At 36.7% G+C, this 14,390-nt stretch overlaps 1 protein-coding gene across 1 annotated transcript in view; it reads right to left on the reverse strand.

Moving 5' to 3' along the window:
* PKN2 (protein kinase N2) overlaps positions 1–14,390 on the reverse strand; it is a 37,273-nt gene that overhangs the window by 14,481 nt on the left and 8,402 nt on the right. Inside the window, exons 3-6 of the mRNA XM_019618652.2 lie at positions 7,940–8,091; positions 3,221–3,338; positions 1,450–1,595; positions 1,138–1,351 (exon numbers count right to left, since the gene is read on the reverse strand). Of these exons, the coding sequence (XP_019474197.1) occupies positions 1,138–1,351; positions 1,450–1,595; positions 3,221–3,338; positions 7,940–8,091 (630 nt within the window). The remainder of the gene's footprint in view (positions 1–1,137; positions 1,352–1,449; positions 1,596–3,220; positions 3,339–7,939; positions 8,092–14,390) is intronic.

Genomic DNA, 14,390 nt, shown 5'->3' on the forward strand with positions numbered 1-14,390 from the left:
AAAAAAGGCTGTTTTAATAACGCCCTGTTCATAGATCATTTGAGCGGGAACTTCTTTTTGTCAAATACAATCTCTCCACTATGTATCCTCGTATGGGCTCTTGTCTGAGGTTCTGATGCTTTTTACCTTCAGTTACTTTTGGTAACAAAATGTAGGGCAAGTAGTCTTGTCCATTATTGCTGCAGCTTGGCAGAAGAGTTCCTCTTTTTCTTTTAAAATAGAACCCTACTTGAAATTCTGGCATCAGTTACACACACTTGAAGAGAGTAACCTTCAAGCTAGAGATTGTAAAACTTTTTCCTTTGTTGATAATTGGTTTAATAGTTACATATAGAACTGTTTAGGAAATAAACCAATGTCTGTCTGTGCTAGCAGACATGTGGCCACTTAATAAGTATATTTAGTAAAGCAACATATCTTCAAGTGTTCGAAAGTATTTACTTTGAGAGCATCAGGAGGGAAAATACTTAAAAGTTCTGTTAAAGTCTGGCTCATCTGTTTGAAAAGTTTACTTCTAATGAAGGACCCAACTTTGAAAAATTGCATAAAGCTTACAAGTATGTTCCCTCACAGTAGGTTAAGTCTATCCATTAACAGGGGCTTTGATAACTGTGCATTTTTGTTAGGATCGCCCTCTTTGCTTTAGAAATAAGCAAGTTTCTAGTAACATAAATCTCACCTTCTGGGAAGCCACTGTAGTCCAGTGAGCAAAATAGGGACTGGGGGGAAGTCTGGGTGCCTATTTCCAGCTCTGCCATACTGTTATATGACCAGAGGAAGTCACTTAACCCTTCTGCACTTCAGTTTCCCCATCTGTAAAATGGGGATAACAACACTTGTCCACCTTTAAAACTGCTTGATAATGTGAAGATGAAAAGCAGTGAATGCTCATAATATTGTTCCCTGGTGACCTAACTTAAGGCCAGAACTTCACTTCTATTTCAGCAGGATTATAAAATGGTGAACAAATAAATCACAAACATTGTATTGTTCACTTTAAACGCCTTTGTCTAAAAACAAACAAAAAAAACCAGACCAGACCACACAACCAACAATGAAATTTTTCCAGAAAGGCAACAAAGTTAGCACTAAAGATTAGTTTTATACCATGTAATGAAAATAAAAGAACTCCCATACCTGTTAAAGCTGCTGGTTTGGACAGTGTACTGTATTGGTTCTGAGTAGATATTACACTTTGACGAGGACTTAATGTGGGTGAAGAGACCAATGAAAGCTCCTCTATAATAATACCACTTTTGGGATGGTTTTTGGGAAGTTCATTCAATCTCTGTTCCAGTGAATACTTTAACAGGTCCAACTTCTGACTTGATTCATTAAATCTTGCTTGTGCCTTTTTAAAATAGAAAAACAAATACAATATTTGATGTTTTTTTTCCCCCTTGAAAGAACATTTAAAGTAAAGTTTCAGAAATTGTAATGATGAATTACTTCTGAAAGTGCCTTTCTGTCGGTAACCTTCCCAGATCCAAGTAATTTCATCACATTCTTTGCACCTTCTGCAACAGCATATTCTATCCTAAAATGATGCCGTAGTTCTTCCATTCGGAGTTCAAGAGGGCTTATTACAGGTTTTGCTGCAAAGAAATATAAACAGACGTCACTGAAAACCACACCCTTTCTTAGTATCTTTATATATTATACCCTCCCCAATGCACACAGGGGGAAAAATTCAGCTTTGGTAGACTGAAGAAAAGCTTTATGAATGTCATAAAAATAACAGTGAAGTTCTAATTAAAAAAAAAGTCTTCTGAAGAATGAAAGTAGTAATCACAACCTCACTCCAGTAAACAGGCACTACTACTTGTGGGGCTGTAATTGCTAGAAGGTGCAAGAAATAAAAGACGTCATTAGGGAAGCTATGGGATAAATGACCTTCATATAAAGCCAAATCTCCCAAACATCAGCAGCTGGCAGAAAGAAGTTCTGAGACTTGCACATTTCTGAGTCATATTCTGATGGTTTATCTTTCAAATTACTCTGTAGCTACATTTATCCCTGATCAGTTTTTGAGAATTCTCTTGCTTCATACTAAATGCCAGGTTATCTGGTTGAGCAAGTATGGGGAATGTAAGAGGTCTCATACAATGTCTTCCCCCAAATGGTTTGCATTAACAGCTTTTAATATCCACCTCTTACGACGTTAAGATTTCCTAAATGGAAAAAGTCTCCTAGATATATTCCTTACTGTTTTCATCTCTAGGAGTAGTAGGAACATAAATAGGCCTTTGAAAGCCCTTTCTAGCGTTAATACCTATTTATAGATAAAACAATATGCACTTTCACAGATGCACACTTTTTATCCTGCTCATGCTTTCTTGTAAGTCTAGGCTAGAAAGCAGACTATACATTTTGTGGATTTCTTTGTTTTTCTGTAGAACAAATAATATGCACAATCCATGTGCTAAGATGGGGTGTTGAAAGCCAGAAGTGTCATAACTGTAAAAACAAACTAAGTCCGCAATAAAACAAGTCCACTGTAAAAACAAACAATACCTAGAGAGTATATTGGGGCCCTGATTAGGAGCATTATTTTACAATTACAATTACAATTTCAGTACTCTATGAGATGCATACAAATGAAGGTTAAAACTTAGAGATGTACCAATATGCCCACAGCTTTTAGTACACTCATGGCTATTAAAGTTCAGGGATTGTGCAATTTTAAAACTACTTTTGAATGGGGTAATATCTGTGTGTTTCAAATTGGATCTCTTTTTTAAAAAAATACTAATTTTTGGACTACTTCCCAGTCAGGCCTAAAGGCTAATATAATAAAAGTTTCCCTATACCTCTGTTCTCACTAGTACTAATTAGGTCAATCTATTCAAGGATGACAAACAGGCTTTATATTTCCATCAGTTTTTTTTTGTTTTGTTTTTGTTTTTGTTTTTGTTGTTGTTTTTTTAGGATAGTGAAAAGTATATACTTTTCTTTAAAGGACTAGTTATTGTCAAAACAGAGAAAACACACACACACAGAATGAAGCCTATGAAGCAAGAGCAGACTTGATAAGGAATGAACAAGATGATGAAGAGAGCCTTTATTTCTCTTCGATAAGCTTCAAGGTACTTTGCTATTTTCAGTTCATGCAAGTTTGTCTAATCCTTGTTTTAGAAATTTAGCTCTGTGTGCAAATAGGTACATATCTGTGTGGTATTTTGACATTAATAAGATTAATATTTCTTTTGTAATCCATCACCATTATCAAAAGCCAATTCATTGGTCTGAACTGCCTGAAGAATCTGCATCCTTATAACTTCTATTTTTGTCTTGCTGTCTTGGAGCATCTGTTGAGCTGTGGCAAGAAGTTTTCGATCCTATTGAAACAAAAAAGATAATATTGTAAACTCTTCACAGTACAATACATAGAAAGCTTTAAAAACCACTTGCTCAGGAACAAGAACTATGTAGCTCATTAGGTATAGCACACTAATTCAACTCACCACATCAAGAATTTAGAGGAAATCAGGTTAGGATCAAAGGGTATTCAGATTGATTTATAGACTACAAACCACTCCCGTGGAAACTCTGTTTTAAGGTGGATAAAGGAGACACAGTCTAGAAACACCCACGTGTAGATGAATATATTTAAGCTGATACTGAAGAAAGAACAATATATAAAGTGCAAAATACCTCCATTCTATGGAGAATGACAAGTTTATAGTGAATCATAGAATGGCTTAGGTTTGAGCGGACCTCCAAGATTACCCAGTTCCAATCCACCTGCCATGGACAGGGCTGCCACCCACCAGCTCAGGCTGCCCTGGGCCCCATCCAGCCTGCCCTTAAGCACCTCCAGGGATGGGGCACCCACAGCTTCTCTGGGCAGCAGTGCCAGTACTGCACCACTGAGTAAAAAATGTCTCCTAAATGTCTAACCTAAATTTCCCCTCTTTTAGTTTAAACCCTTTCCCCCTTGTGAATATAAGAACTCTTCTAATAACTTCCAACAACCAAATCTGCTAGACTAAATACAGACAAGAATCACTGTGCCAATTCTCCTGAGTTAAATTTCAATCTCAACATTAGAAATATGAAGTTAACTCACATAGCACATTATATTTAATTATAAATAATTCTGCATTATTTTTGCCTGATCAAACTGATAATTTTTCCATTAATAAACACAAAATATCAGATTACTTCACTAGCTATGTCATCAGCAACTTAAAGACAACATTTTTTTGTCCCAAATAGATGGAGCTACCCAATTCCTTTTATCAAAAGTCGTAACAAGAAAAGCAGATTAGAGGAGAACATTTCTGAAGATGAACTTTCAGATTCATCAATAATACCAATTCACTCTCAGGAGCGTGGACAGATATCCTCATGTGGTTTTCGGGTATACAATCTTTTTGGTCCCAGAGCTACTAGAGACTTGATTTATGATGGATTATCAAATGGTTGTTGGATAGGGAATTACAAGGTAACTTAAGGATGATCTGACTTAGATTCAAATAGAAAAGGAGCGTGGGAAAAATTAAGGCAGTCAATTTGTCATGGCTGTGCAGTGCCAGATTAACAAACAGTAATCAGTATAGATGAATACTGCACTTGCTGTAGCCCAAAGGCCACTCTGTTCAACTCATTTTGCAACCACCCCATAACCTCATTATGAAACCATTTTAATGTAAACATGGTTTATACTAAAATTTTTAATTTTCAAATGAACTTAGCAACTACTTAGGACTTAAAAAAAAAAATTATTTCTCCCCTTATCCCCATCAAGACAACTACTGCATAGTACAGATTCCCAGAGCTGGAAATATTGGCACTACAGTATATGTGAGTACTATAATGTTAGAAAAATCAGTGTGCTGAGAAGAAAAAAAACATTGCATTCACAGATTGCTAATATGACCTTGCATCAAATGTATTACTCACTCTGATATTTTTTATACTATACGTTCTGCTGGGTTTTAATTTGTAATGTTAATCAATGTTTCAAATATGAAGGCTAGCATAAGCCTTATGTTTATAATGTCCTTATGCTGAAGATTCCACATCAGCTATCCAACTATTTAATTAGTACACTTAATTTTGTTAAATGAGTGCCTTCTCAAATATAAATATCACCTTTTGAAATAGCTACTGTCTACAGCAGAGTATAGGATCTAATTGATTACATACAAGTCAGAATCCTATATTAAACTTCATCCATGCATCATCCTGAAGCACACAAACTCTGAAAGCATTTTTCATCTTTGTTTTTATCTAATTTTTCACATTACTTCATCTGATTGTCTCCCACATCCTGTCACTCCAGTGGATGCACTTGCTCAGGAGCACCAATGTGTAAAGCTGAGGTAATTTAAGATTACTGAATTAGCTAGGGATTCTAACTCACCCTATGTTTTCAAGGGAAAGAACATCCCATCTTCAAGATCAGAATGGATGTGTTATACTTAGCAGCTCCGTTAGTGTTGGGGTCTGAAGGAGAGTATGTCAAAGCATCTCTTGTGCACACAGAAACTGACAGTGCCTGATAAACTGATCTGCAAAAGCTGTCATGGGATCTCAGAGAGATCTCAGCAAGTCCAAGGAAAAATGATCCAATACCTCAGAAACATGTCAGAATAGGTTGAGCTGAATGTTAGTGAAGAAAGCAGTCTGAGTTCAAATGGGAAACCTTCACGTGAGATAACACTTATTATTATCAGCAGACTACTGTTTTTTTGTTTTTTTGTTTTTTAAATCTTTAAGAAACAAAATACAACCTCCCTCCATTAAAGTTAGGTTTGAAAATAATACAGCAAATCTGAAATTCCATCGTGGTATGCCTGGGTAACAGTCACAAAATAGTTTAATATATTTTAAAGAGGGCCCTTTTTAATGTTCCCAATTACGTGTTGGATTCAAAGTGAGAATTTTCTGCCCCCTTTGGCCACCTCATCCAGAAACTTAACTTCAGCTTTTTACAATCTAATCATCATACTTAAGCCTACAGTATAAACCCTGCTGAATTACCTCACTACATAGTACTATGACCATGAGAATGAACACATGTCCTTTCCATCCAGCTTGCTGAAGCAGCTGGCAATGCTCTTGTGTTCCCAGCTCGTTCTCCCCAGCGCAGTTACCACATACACCCAAACTGGTAAGCTCATTTAAGCCAATTGAAAGAACAAGATTCAATCAACAACTTTAATTACATGCCTCAGTCATAAAGCAAGCCAGAATTTACCTCTTCTTCCTAGTCTGATCAAAGCTTGCTAGCAAGCTGATGTTATAGCCTGAGTGTTTAGTTAAGTTCTTTTCAGGCTATTATAAGGTTACTTGCTGAGGGTTTATTAGGGATATAAATCATGTGCATCTTTTGATCCATTTGGATCAGCTGATTATTATTTTTGAACTAGCCTGATGTTAAGTACATGGCCCGAGAGGACGTAGACTCCAGGGTTTCCAAGAGCTGAGGACTGCATTCCCCGGCCTTTAGTCATAGAGCACTGCAGATACCTCTTCTAACTGCCCCAGGCTAGTAGGTGACAGGTCACTTTCAGCTAAGGCTACCAGCACCAGCTGGCTCACAGGTCGGCATGGGCTTGATGGCACTTATGGGCCATCTAGTCTAAAATGATTTTTCAGAAAGTGAGCAGCAATCTGTGGTTTTAGCAAGACGTACAAAGCAGTCAAAGAGTAGTCAAAGTAGTCAAAGAGTAGGCAGGTACAAAGGTAATCTGCTTCTCCACCAGTCCCTGGAAGAAATTCATTCAGAAATATGTAGTTCCTCACCAATACTTTTTGGTTAGTATAAATTCTAACTGGCAGCAATGCAATTTACAGAAGTTTACTTTTCAAATCAAACATTTCTTATGAATAAGTTCACTGACTCATCTCATCTATGTGTTGGGCCAGCCAGATAAAAACTTAAAACATTTCAATTGTATTTACCAACTTAACACCAACCAAGCTACTACTTATTATTTGTTATACCTATGTCAGTTAGTTTGGAGATTCAGTTCATCTCCATAATGATGTAGTAAGAGGAAAGCAAAGGTAATTAGTAACTAACAAAAGCAAAAGGGGCTGCAAGTAGGATCCCCCTAGACATTGTTCTACTTATTTGAGAAGCGTGATTACCTTATATTCAAAATAACTCTTCCCCTTCTACCCCCATTAAAAAATTAGGCGAGTCAGTTGAGTTAAGGGCTCTCTTCGTATATGATGAATTTTATTACCTAGTTAAGACTATGTAATAAGTCAAACCCATCTAGGAGTTAGCAAGCCCCTTCCCTACCCCTTGGAGAACTAATTTCAGTTTGAAATAGTTATCAGGTAACTATCTCTAGAATACCACACTTCTGTTAAATAAATCAGTAAATAAACACGAGAGAGAGGGAAAGAGAGGAAGTATTTCACGTATCTGTGGACCAATGTTGATTCTAACAATGCTATCTGAATATTTTCCATCTGTTACTGAAACACATTTTTTGGTACAAGTCTTGTTACTGGCAACTAAAATCAGATGGACATTTCAGAAATGTATCTGGCAAAATCACTTTCAGTGTAATTGTCATGCACATCTTAACTTTAAATTAATGGACGTACATTTTTTAGTGGGGCTAGAAAAAGCATCAGCCACCACTTGATTCAATACCAAGCTCTGCTGCTTTGTAAATCACACATGATCTAAGATTACCAGACATACTAAATTTAGTAAACCGGATTTGTTATGGAGGTTGAATTGCATGTGGACAGACTGATAAAACAACCGGGTCTAGCAAGTATCCTGACTGGGTATGAAACCACAACAAAAACAGCCTAGCAGTCTGTAGCAGATTCTACATTGCTACTTAATGACAACAAATCAATCCCAAAACAGCAAAATTGCACGCTGCTTACACACTGTACTTTCATACTGCAGCAATATGAAATTCCACAATTATTTTCACGTTCTTTAAGCATTCCAAAGCCTTACCTTTGAAGAACCATTTGAGTACATCTGTATCATATTTTCTGCTCCCTGTTTCACCTTCAGTTCTATATCCAATTGCTTCTTTAAGGCCATCAATCTGTTGTTGGTAGGAAAACGAGGATCGCTATTTGGAGTATCAGGAGTCCTAGGACAATCTGTGAATTAAATGCAAAATGTAGTGTGTGGAGCAAAGAAAAAAAATAAAAAGCAAACAGAAAAAAACAACCAAACAAACAACAACAAAAAAACCTCAAAACACCCCAAAAACTTTTCTGTTCTATTAAGTCATAGATAAAGAAAGCACAAACATCACACTCGGTACTTCAGACTGACTGTCCTGTCCTGAGCTACTTTGCAGCAGCTCTGCAAATGCGCCTTAACATGCAAAGCCTCACCAAAGTACAGTGACTCCCACACACGTCCTAATTCACATGAATCACTTCCGGGAGTGGTCATATAGGCAGGTTTGCAGCTTGGGCTATTTTGTTTCAAAGGCGATTTATTTCTTCTGGCATGTCTTGAGTCAATTAAAAGTGCACTTTGCCATTAGGCTTTCTTACAGTTCGATTTAAAATTACAACAAACTTGGACAGTACTATTCAATACCAATAGGCATATTCTAAATGCTGATATTAAGTAGATTTATTTCCTCAGTGATTTCAGCATATTATTACAGCTACGCCCACTGTAGCCACAATTTATGTCAAAAGTAAGAACAGAGAACGTGAGCCTTTTCCTACATCAGACTGAATGATTTTTGCTCTGCAGAGCTAACTGAGTCACAGGTTAATTGGATACACTGAACAGCTATGATCTGTGGGAAGAATGAAGTTTTTTGTTTGAGAATATTACTGTGTTTAGACCTCCATCTTGCTGGATTAATTAAATAGAATGCGAGTTAGTTTTCAATCAAACAAATTACATACTTGAACTCCTTACCTTGGTTTTCCTTCTCTAGAAAAGTCTATTCACCACTGGCTCTTATTTCAGCTTCTACACCATGAACTGTTAATGAACTGAGAACAAGTGGTCACTGGACTAATTCCTAATGGTTAATTATTCCGTGATTTCCAACAAGACCATCCTTTTAGCTATGGCTGATTGTCTTCCCTAACAGGCCCAAAGACTTTTCATTTAAACTTTTTGTAGAAGAGGGTAAGTTATATCCATTACTGTAACGTTTTGTTGTTGTTGTTGTCTTTAACAATTGAGGGAATAGATACTCTACAGAAAAATGACTTTAGTTGGTCTCCTGAAGACTGTTTATTTGATATCAACAGTATGGTCTTTTTTCAATTTTAATTAATTTTCCTTGAATTAAAACTAAGATGGTGGATCAAATTCCTGACATTCTCGGCTATTAGAAAACACAGGCTTTGCACTAGTAACTTACAAATTATTAACTGTGAGTTATCGAGGGGTGTCTTATCTGCCATTTCATATTTATTCTGCAGAAGCTTCTAATAACTAATGTTTGAGATTTAATACATTTTACTTTTGAGTTTGCCATGTAATTTCCTTCTTCTACGCTGCAGTCTTTGATGAGGCTGCACACAGTTTTCATATACCTAGAACTTCTAATTTCCTCTGCTGTTAATTCACTCTTCAGTTCAAAACTCTTTAAGACTCTTACTGCACGCTCACTACTTAAATGTACTACAGAAAGTACCAGATGTTTAAAAAAAAAAATAATCTGTGCTAGTCCTCATCTGTTTTCTCATTCTTCCTCTCCTCAGTGTTTTGGCTTGGTCTGTGAAACACTGCACTTGCACAGCTTTAGCTTAAATCTGGTATTAATAAAAAAAAGATTAACAACATGCTTTTCTCTTACTTATGTCTTCACATTTAACAAATCCTCACCTACTAATCTATTCAAAATTAAAACAAACATGAAACTTGAAAGTCACAGTGTCAGGTCTCCTTATAAAGTAGAATAATTTTGTAAATGAATATTTACCAACTCTAGATTTATGTTGCCGGCCTCTACCACTTAAAGATCCCAGTCCTCTGATGATCCACGGGGAAGATTGTGGTTCTCCTGAAGTCTGTTTTCACAGCTTTCACAGATGCAAACAAGCACTCTTCCTTTGCATTAAAACAACACTCATGTTGCAAGTCAAGCACTAATACCACAATTCCGGCTGCCCATGCAGCTGCTATTATCTCCCTCTGCCTGTCTGTGCTGTGAAGGTATAACCACATCACCTACTTGGGTCATCTAAAGAGCTGGTCTGCACTCGTGGACTTACGTTTAGTAGAAACTGAGCTACTATATGTTTTGTTAGCAAGCAGCAACAAAGAAAAATTCTGCAGTACAGACTAATAATTAGGACATTTTTCTTTAAATCTTTATGTCACAGAAGCTGCTTGCTGAACTTCTGAACGTGGAACATTATGATTGTTTACTATAAGTTTTTCAGAAATGGCTTCCAAGTGACTCCTTCCCCCCCAAGCCTCATTACAATAAACAGCCTGAGGTAGCTTCTTATAGAAGAATTCAGATTAAAGTTTAAGTCAGCCAGCCAAACAGGTCCTATTATGGAAAGCATTGACAATCTTAGCTGCAACCCTACAAGCTACATCTGTTTCCCTCTCTTTGTATCTCTTACAACCTAAGTAGACATAACTAGCCATACTATAGTGATTACCTATTTGTGTAAAGCATCAATCAGAGGGGCTTGAATCTCACCTGGAAACATTTAGTCATTGCTGTAATACAAATAAGTAATAAATTCATCTATATAAGTGCAATCAATGGAATTTTATGTACATACTTAAAGCTGAAGAGTTAAGTATTTATACCAAATTGATAATTCACTGACATAAGATAAGTGACGACCAAGGAAAATGACAGACTCTCTAGTTTGCCAAGTTAGTGGGTCAATAAGGATAGCACAAGACTTGTCACTTCTGATGTATTCAAGTCTAGCTTTGCATAAGACAGTAACAGATCTTCTGGTCAATGGATTAGTGCCCCTAAGCATTTTTCTCTTGACATTTTGAGTATCAAATGAAGTAACAGATGTATTTCAAGTGAACTAGACTTCATTTCATGTACCTAGCCTGTTATTTTTGCTGCTAACATTAAAGAGTTTTGTGCAGCCTGTTAACACACAGCCAGTCTGCCAGAGCTGTGATACTGCTTCCCCAGGACCTGTGACATTCTGTTTTCATGAAAATATATGACTTGAAGTAAAAAGTAATGGTTTAATGGATTTTTTTTTTTTTTTAGAGTGTCTGGACTGCATCAGAATAATGGCACTTTTTGGTTTGAAGTGTTTATCTTAACACTTTTATCTTTGTTCTTCTGAGAACCTCTTCAGTTCGATTGAGTCTGCATAACGCTTACCAGCAAACACTCCTTGTTTCTAAATGACCTTATACTATTGCTCTAAGCTATCCCTATTAGAGTAGTGACAATTCTACTTTTTCTAGACTGCTTCTCTTTTCTTTGAAGACTTCTCCACATGGCAAGTACATAGCTTATTCAACAAGTTCAGTATGAAATGTAAGAGCCCATGTAACTGTCACATTTTGGTTCTGATGGCAGTGCAGCATGCTGCTAAGCTCAGTGACAAGTTGGGAAACAATTTTAATTTATTTGAGGACATTTAATGTAGTGTCATAACCAACAGAAAGACTGTTCAGGAATTGCTGGGGTTGAAAAAAAGAAGCAGACAGGGAATCAGATGTGATGGCACTGAACTAAGCTGTGTGCAAGTCCAAGGCGGCAGTGGATGCTCTGCGTGCACAGAGAACATCCAGCACTGATTTCCTGGAAAAAAGGCTTCAATTTGAAATGAATTTCAGTTGTTTAATGGCAAATTTGACTTACTGAAAAAGTGACAGCAAATTGTCTCAACACTGCTTCAAAAGCATTATTCCACACTGAGGTTCCCCAAAGTTACAATTCTTACAAATATCAGTACCGTAGATACAGTCTGACATCTAAAAAGTCAATACCTGACCTAAATTTGTTGCAACTTGCAACCCCTACCTAATTAAATCAGCGCCTTGCTGCAGGTAAGCCAGTACAACCTTTTACCTCCCTGAATAATATTAAAAAGGGCAATCTCTACTGTGACTTTTTAGACACATGAAAAAATATCAATTTAATCTGTGCTAATATGCAGAAGTATATTTTAACAATACAAAATGCTCTCATGTCTGTGAGTGAAGACATGACATCCTCATGTCATACATTCAAATACATCTCCCTGATTTTCAGTTGTAACGGTTACTACACTTGTCCTACTCTATCTATATTGCTGCATTCTGCTTCACGTTTAACTGCTGACACCTGAATTTTAAAACCCTGCATCCCAGTATGACTAATCCACTGCATGATAAGGACAGACCTGGGTGCAAAGTCTCACTTCCAGAACAGATCTAGATTTACCAGCAACCTCATACTGGAAAGTAAACATACATTATGGTTATAGTTGTTTCTGAAGCACAGATCAGCTGCCATATCTATCCTCACACTCAATGATACAGGTTTTTTTTAAGCAAAATATACTTCTTGGTTAAGGTTTAATACCAATTTAAGTAGTTGGGAAAATAATTTCCTATGGGATCAGGACGTGGAAAGCTTTCAACTCAAGGCAAGATACCATCAAAATATCCCAAATCATTTAAAACTGAATGTTAATGACACGTTTTTCTACTAAAGATTTATTAAGATTACATTCAATGGTTTTAACTTATGGGGGCTACTATGAAAACAATGCCTCCAAGCAGAGAAATGGTATCCACTGACATTCACTGACACTGGCTGAACGTTTATAGAGACCAAATGGTGGATGATGTGTTTTAGCAATGGCAACAGTGACAGTGGGCCACCTCCAGAGGTGCAGGTTGTTTGTTTTATTTATTTTTTTAAAAACGAGCATGGCATGCAGGCTGTGGTTTGTGGCTGGTGAAAATGCACAGCTAATGGTGGTGACTGTTGGAAAATACTGTTTTGTAGCTGAGAATGTGCTCTGCCAAATAGTGTTATTGTGCTCTCTGTATCTGTTGTTGTTTCCCTGGAAATAAATAGGAGGCAGTACTTTCAGAGTGACCTACCTACATAAATTACAAATTACACTGTGCTGATTACAGAGCAGTTGCACTACAAATTAGTGGTTCATTGAAAAAGAAAAAAAAGTAATGCAAGCCACTGCTTGACACCATAAGCAGCAGTAAGAGTCACAACAGCTTGTGTGACACTTCCCAGCTGTAAGTGTAGAGCACTTTACAAACATATGTTCACACCCACTTCTCACATACTGCAACAAGAAGAGACTAAATGACTTTTTGAAGCCACCACTATACATTTTCAGTCAAGCAATAGAAACAGAAACAGTCCAAAAATCCTCAGAGAACAGGCCTGACAGGTCAGAAGGATCATTACTTTACAGACAGCTATTCTCAGTGTTACTTGTTGAAGGATCTCAGTCCTGACTTTGCTACTTAAAACTCCCAGTAACCTTTACAACATACTTAGAAGACTGGGAAAACCTAGGACCACCCCACCAAAAGTATAAAATAGTGTAAGTATATAAAGAGAATACAAGCCTTGACTTCCACAGTTTTGTTTTGTTAACCTTATTTTCCATATAAACATTTTGCATAGTCTAAAAATTTGCCATATACATCCTCCACTCTTTTAAATAACTTGTATCTATCAGACTAGAAAAGGGTGAAATACAAGCTGAAGTAAAAAGCTGCAACTTAGAATAAAGCTAATGTCTGGTATTAATGCACTTATACTTGGTACTCTTATGTACTAGAGGAAATGGTTATAAAATTTGTGATGTCAGTCTGAAGCAGAAGCAAGAATTACCAGCTGAGATAGCTGTGACCTCTTCACAGAGCTGTGCTGTCAGATGACAGGGATGTTTGAGGCCACATCTCTATGTATCTGTTGAATATTATGCAAATATTTTATACATACAGAGTAGGCTTAAGTGTTCTAAGTCTTATACTATCAGCCTTACTTTGCCAAGGCCTATAGTTTTGAACTTCAGGTATTACTGAGATAAAACTTCAATATTAAAATCAAAAAACACCCAGATGAAATGCACCTGCTAGTGAGCATTCAGTCTGTCTGCAGACTGACAACCCTTCCCCGTATGACTTAGTGACCATGAACAAAAAAGGAGACAGGCAACTGAATTATAAGGCAAACAGGATACAAAAGCTCAATAATTTCAGCTTTGGAGAGGTGGATAGTTGTAGATTGTGGATCTAAGAAAGGATGGTTTAAATCTTTTTTTTTTTTTTTTTCTTAGAGGGTTGTAAAATATTAAAAGGAGTCTTACAGTGGAATAGCTGCTCTGATTTTAAAATGATCTCAATAAAGTTTTGGAGTCTGCAATAATTGAAGTAGTTAAGAAACAATGCACTTTTCTCAGGTGTATTTTAATAATTAAGAGTGTAAAGGCTATCTGCCAATAACATTTTGAACAGA

Source organism: Meleagris gallopavo, chromosome 10, assembly GCF_000146605.3.
Source record: "Meleagris gallopavo isolate NT-WF06-2002-E0010 breed Aviagen turkey brand Nicholas breeding stock chromosome 10, Turkey_5.1, whole genome shotgun sequence".
Lineage (NCBI taxonomy): Eukaryota > Metazoa > Chordata > Aves > Galliformes > Phasianidae > Meleagris > Meleagris gallopavo.